This window comes from Solea solea, chromosome 1, assembly GCF_958295425.1.
Source record: "Solea solea chromosome 1, fSolSol10.1, whole genome shotgun sequence".
NCBI classification, from domain to species: domain Eukaryota; kingdom Metazoa; phylum Chordata; class Actinopteri; order Pleuronectiformes; family Soleidae; genus Solea; species Solea solea.
Window position 1 is genome coordinate 27058771 of NC_081134.1, and position 6589 is coordinate 27065359.

General features: G+C 41.4%; 1 protein-coding gene across 7 annotated transcripts in view; it reads left to right on the forward strand.

Moving 5' to 3' along the window:
• The window catches only part of LOC131464558 (receptor-type tyrosine-protein phosphatase mu-like), an 83094-nt gene that overhangs the window by 46045 nt on the left and 30460 nt on the right, over positions 1-6589 (forward strand). For 4 of the 7 annotated variants that reach the window (XM_058637102.1, XM_058637121.1, XM_058637112.1 and 1 more), the window contains exons 17-18: positions 2659-2695; positions 5784-5858. In XM_058637102.1, the coding sequence (XP_058493085.1) occupies positions 2659-2695; positions 5784-5858 (112 nt within the window). The remainder of the gene's footprint in view (positions 1-2658; positions 2696-5783; positions 5859-6589) is intronic. The other 3 variants (XM_058637137.1, XM_058637143.1, XM_058637152.1) reach the window with 1 other exon arrangement.

Genomic DNA, 6589 nt, shown 5'->3' on the forward strand with positions numbered 1-6589 from the left:
ATGTTACTCACTCAAGCTAACCACTCTCCTGAAGCTAATGCTAAGCCAACTACTCTCCCGGAGCTAATGCCAATGTCACACAAGTATGACACATTTCGTTTCGACATCAGATAAACATTACTGGCTATTTGTAAAAAAAATATGTTTGAAAACAAACTCACTTTATTACACACACACACAGTTTAATGTGTTATATGAGTTCCAACAGTCTCATATGACCAGCGACACTAATGGCGCATTTCCACCGACTTTACTCTCGATGCCATGGTTTGAGTAGCGTTTCCATTAGCATAGTACCTGGTACCAGGTACTAATTTTAGTACCTGCTCAGGTGAGGTTCCAAAAGTGCGCTGAGTAGGTACTATGCGATGATTGGTCAGACTGCAGGCCACTGACTGGCCAGAGTGACGTCACAGGAAGAGACGTCCCACACACAAATCAAGCCGAACAGCGTCGAATTGTAGATCACTTAAAACTACTTAAAGAGGAAATTAACACTGCGTTTGTGTGTGTATCTGCGTCATTACCTCGTCTATGAAGCCCTAAAAGTCCAGGACAATCAGTTCAGCCACTGCTGAGAGCGCAGGGTTTGATTGTTTTCCTGAGCTCTACAAAGCAGCAAGGCACTTCTGTTGACTAATTACGTCACTGGTGAATCTCACCACTCCTGTAAACAGCAGTGCCTCCTAGTCTGGGCACTAGAGTTCGGGCACATCCAGTGACGTACTTTCAACCGTAGAAGAAGGAGAACTACACTTGTTGTAGCTGCTGAGCGTATCGGTTGAGGACATGTGGAAAAAGGTTCAGCGAGTGTTTGCTCTGTTCTGGGTTGTGATAAACAACCACCAATGAGCAAAAAAAGCTCAGTGAATATCTTTCATATTTGATGGGAATATCCCTGATACATTTCCCAAATAGCTCCATGTATGCTGTAAGAGTATACTTCATTTTTTTTTTAAAAACAAACCTAAAACTGACTAAAACTTTTTTGAGTTTTCATCGACCAAAATTGGACTAAAACTATCACATATAGAAATTACTGAAAAGTGACTAAAACTAATAAGCGTTTTAGTCCAAAAGACTGAAACTAAGACTAAATCTAGAATGGCTTCCAAAAACAACACTGCACAGTACACCATCCAGAGAAACATCCAGACCAGTGGGGAAAACAGTCCAGACCAGGAGCTGAGCTGCTGAGTGTTGAATACCAGAAAATGGAAGAGAGGTGATGCTTGTCCATGAAAATAAACCTCTTTACCACGACAGGACAGTTTCTCTTACTGCAAATTTTATTGGTCTTTGTATATTTGACTACTTATTAAACTATTCAATTTAATCAACACATTTAATTAAGATTTTCTGCAAAATGCAATAGCTTACAACATTTATCTTATTTGCTCTGTTTACATAGCAATGCTGACACCTATTGGTGATTTACTGGTACTAGTGCCTTAACAATGACTCGCAATGGATAAGATAAGGATAATTTAATAGCATTTAATAGAGCCTTGTAGTAACGTCTGATAGACTGTTTAATATACGACACATGACTTATTTTGGCATACTAAGAACCAACTCGTGCCAAAGACTACGCTATGTAAAATGTGAATTAACTTTTATTAGTAACTTTGGTAAGTTTCAGATTTTAATTTATAAATAACATCGATGGAGTCTGCCTAGTATAGTCCATTTATTTAATCCGGCTCTGAGTCCGTGTTCTGTGGGTGTGGTTTTGATCTGAAACAGGCCCTGGTGTTTTTGACCATAAAAACCACTTCATGTTTGTAAATACACCTCCATATCTCACATAGAAGTGAGATATGGAGGTGCATCACAGACCGCTGTCGCTGTAGTCTTTGGAGTAGGAGGCTGTACTCCGGAGACGTGTGGAAACAAATCAAGCCGAACAGTGCCGAACTGTAGATCAGTTAAAACTACTTAACAATCCTAAAAACGTGGGTTAATCTCTAACAACTACAGAAGTCTGGTGTAAAGTCACTAGTCACTTGTGTGTGTCGCGTTTAAAACTAAGTCACCGCAGTTTCACTCCGCCATGCAGCGATGACTCCGCCCACGTAAAGTAGGTACTTTTTTTTGTAGTGGAGATGCAACCTAATCATGCCGAGGCGAGTTGAGCCGGTGGAAATACGCCATAATGGGCTGCCATGGGGCTGTGTGTGTGTGTGTAATGATGGTTGGTTCACACACACACGGTGAGACAGGTTTGGTGAAGAGAACATCTTGCTTCTTTCTGGTTTTAACAAATAGCCTACAAATTAGCCACAAGTGCACATGAATATTCATGCTCCCTCACACACACACAGCAGAGGGTCTTTGTGGTTCGGCGACAGTAAAAAGCTCTACTGTTGCTGCATTATTCAGCACACACACCAATTATAAACCCCCCAGTGTCAATAATTAACACACAATACAATCTGTGTGTGTGTGTGTTGTAGTTGTTAAATGCCAGCACAGGCACTGATCCACAGCCATTTGCCTTCTGTCTGCTCTGTTTTACGACGTGTGTGTGTGTGTGTGTGTGTGTGTGTGTGTGTGAGAGAGTGTGTGCGTGTGTGAGAGTGCGCATGTGCGTGTGTGTGTGTGCGTGTCTGTGCGTGTGCATGTGTGTGTGAAACTAACTTGCTCTCTCTCTAACAGGAGACAAAGATCGACTGTGTTCGAGTGGCCACTAAAGGTAAGGACATGTAGTGCATTTTATTTTGAAGGAGTGTCTGCAGTTTATGTTGGAATGTAAGAAAATAAAATGTTATTTAAGTTGTGCTGTTTTAATTTGAAAGGTAATGGGGATTTTATTTTTAAAGTTTGATGTTTAGAAATATTTACAGGTGAAGAACAGATGCACATTTTAGTTTGAACGGTGCAGTCCATTTTATTTTGAAAGGTGCAGTTGGTAATGAAAGTGAAGACTTTGGCCCTTTCTTAATACTCAAGTACGCAAGTATGTAATCCAGGCGTACTTGAGAAGTATGCCAGGAGTACGTACTTGCCAAGTACAGAGTACACAAGTATGATTCTTCAATTGGAACAGCAGCTACTTCCTTGTTCTACTGTTTGAACGGCGAGTGGTGCCGAGTTCTTCAGCTTCATTAGCGCCACTTACAGTGTTGATAAAGGAACATTGAAATACTTTTAATAAATGCATATATGTATAGTTATTATTTTCACATATATTTATTAATTTATTTTTATTAAAATATACAGTACCATGTGGAAAATACACTGCCTGGCCAAAAATAAAGTCACCACCTCGATTTAACTGAGCAAATAGGTAAGGGCTTACTGCAGTTGCTCAGGTCTAGGTTCAGCAACATTATGTGCCCAATGAATGAGGTCAGCTGACTACCTGAATATAATGAATGACCAGATTATTCCATCAATGCATTTTTTTCTTCCCTGATGACATGGGCATATTCCAAGATGACAATGCCAGGATTCATCAGGCTCAAATTGTGAAAGAGTGGTTCAGGGAGCATGAAACATCATTTTCACACATGGATTGGCCACCACAGAGTCCAGACCTTAACCCCATTGAGAATCTTTGGGATGTGCTGGAGAAGGCTTTGCTCAGTGGCCCGACTCTCCCATCATCGATACAAGATCTTGGTGAAAAATGAATGCAACACTGGACGGAAATAAATCTTGTGACATAGCATGCAGTAGCTTATGGAAACAATGCCACAGTGAATGAGTGCCGTATTCAAAGCTAAAGGCGGTCCAACCATGTGACCCTTTTTTTTAGGTGGCGACTTTTTTTTTGGCCAGGCAGTGTATATATATATATATATATATATACATACATACATATATGTGTATGTACATATTATATTTAAATACAGATACAATGACCATGCGACTTTAATATAAATCTAAAATTCAAAGTTAAAATAAATAAAACATTAATAATATACCAACTTTCAAACTGTCAGGTCAAAACGTTTCCATTAAAAACAAAATAAACGGTCAACAACAAATCTATGGATCACACCAAGCATCTAATGACAGCGACGTCTGAGCCAGCGGATCATTTCATCAGGACAGGCCGAGGTAACGCTGCTGTGTGCCGGGCACAGTGAGCGCTGAGCGTCCACAGAGGCGGAGCTTATCACCTCCGACAAACGTCGCTGCCAAACTATAAATACGTCATATTTTAATACACAAAGCACATGTTTGAATTCTAAATGACTAATTTCTCGCCTCAAATGATCTTAAAACTGCGTTCAGCACACAAAAATATTTATTTCAGGTTTATATTTGTATTATCTGTTGCTATGTCCCGCCAAAATGCATTCTGGGATACATGGCCATCCCAAGTACGCTCAAGTCACCACCCGATGCATACTTGGTAAAATGGGCGGAGCCAGAACACTTCCGGGTTTGAGAACCGTACTCGCTGTTCGCTTGAGAATTGGAACAGAACTTGGACTGAGACTGATGACGTTTTCACAAGTACGGAAGAACGCACTAATACGTGCACACAAGTACACACAAGTGTGGATATTGAAAAACAGCCACTATTTTTATTTATTTAGAGTGCATTTTATTTTGAAAGGTCTGTTTGAAAAGTACTGTTGCATTTTGAAACATGTATTGTTGTAATCTTAACAGTTAGCATCATTAGCAGCGTGGACCTGCTAAATTAGCCATGAGCTAACTGGCCATTCACAGTAATGACATACAGATGGCGCGCTAGGCTAATGGTTAACATGCTGCTCCAATACAGAAGTGTAATCTTCGCTGGACACCTGTCTCTCTCACACACACACACACTTTAATCAGACGTTATTGGAGCTCAGTTGTCACGGTAACCCTCACCAGATGCTGATTGGCTCTGCTCGTCTCCTGACACCTGTCAGTCACACGAAAGCAGCCAACCACAACTCCCAGGAGAGTAACTCCGCCCCCTCCTTTACCGATGATGCTTTGTGGTGATAACAGTGAATACAGCTGACGTGACTGTGGAGAGGAGCGTGAACACACACACACACACATACAGACTCACACAAGCACAGACACACATACACACTGTCCTAACTCACAACTGAGCTCACTAATACCTGATGGGTGGATTGATGAGCTTGTGTTTCAGCTGTCTGTGGCCTGTTGTGATGCAGCTATGACAGAAAGATCAATAACAAAAGATCAATCCACTTATTGATCTATAAAGAGATATAGTTGTGACATCCAGCTGACTGTGCTGTGAGCGCCCCCTGCTGCTGGTGAAAAAAACATGATCACGTCTTTATATCACTGTGAGACTGAAGTTTATAAACCACTCACTGTCCCACACCAAAGCCCATAGAGAAAATCAGTCACAATCACACACAGAGGAGTTGTTGATCCACTGCTGCCCCCATCACTAAGTTCTAATGTCTTATTTTAATGTTTAGACTTAACATCAGTGACACAAAGTGACCACACGAGGCAGCAGAGGACCAGCAGCTCCTGTGTCCCTGCAGCTAAAATCAGATTTTCTCTTTGAGGTTTGGTGTGGGAAAGTGAGTGCTTTACAAATGTCTATCTCACAGTGAGATAAAGACGTGAACATGTGACGTAGATTTTATTGTTAAAGTGGATCAAATCTGTTTTCTTATGACTGCATCATAATGAGTTATAAACTGTTTATTACATGTTCATATCAAACAAAAAAACTCTTTCTGCATGAGACTAATGGTTCTGCTTCTGGTCAAACACTGCTGCAGCCTTTCTTTCTCTGTCTCTCTGTCTGTCTGTCTGTCTCTCTGCATGCCTTCCTGGATGAATAGCTGCTATAATCGTCACGCAGCTCACCACACCGTATATACGCATCGCTCCAGCGGCTGGAGACAAACAGCTGACAGGTCAGATACACACACACACCCCCACACACACTGATTCATGAACAAAAAGTGGTAAACTCAAATCTTTCAGAATCTTTCCACAGATGTAATAAACACAGTAATACACACTGAATTCACAGCAGCCGAATTCACTGACAACACTTCCTGTTTTCAGAGAACCAGGGTTACACAGTTAACCATCAGCACCTCACTGTGACACTGAAGGAAACTTTAAAACAGCAACTTTGTCTATGCGGTTCTGACAAGTCAATGTCTGAACCTCAGAACCTCGACAACAGAGGGAGCAGACACACACACACACACACAGAGGCTGAAAATTACATTTAAATATTTACTAGCCTCAAAGTGGAAACTTTCCACTCACTGTTTTTATACAGTGTGTGTGTGTGTGTGTGTGTGCGCGCGTGTGTGCAAGGCAAACAGCTGTTATGAGTATTAGAGGCCTGCTGGTGACACACATTAATACACACACACCTCCCACTCAGTGTGACCGGCTGAAGCCCTGAAGCAGAAAACAGCTTCACTTTCACATAAAAGAAACACACACACACACACAATTTCTGCCTTCAAAGCAAAGTGTTTTCATCGCCTTTTAACTGAAAACAGCAGCGTTCACTCTGCCTGTGACGAGTGTGTGCGTGCGTGCATGTGCGCGTGCGTGTGTGTGTGTGTGCGTGTCACCTTGAAGAGACAAGCACAAAGTAAAGAAAGAACGTTACCCTGAAACACTG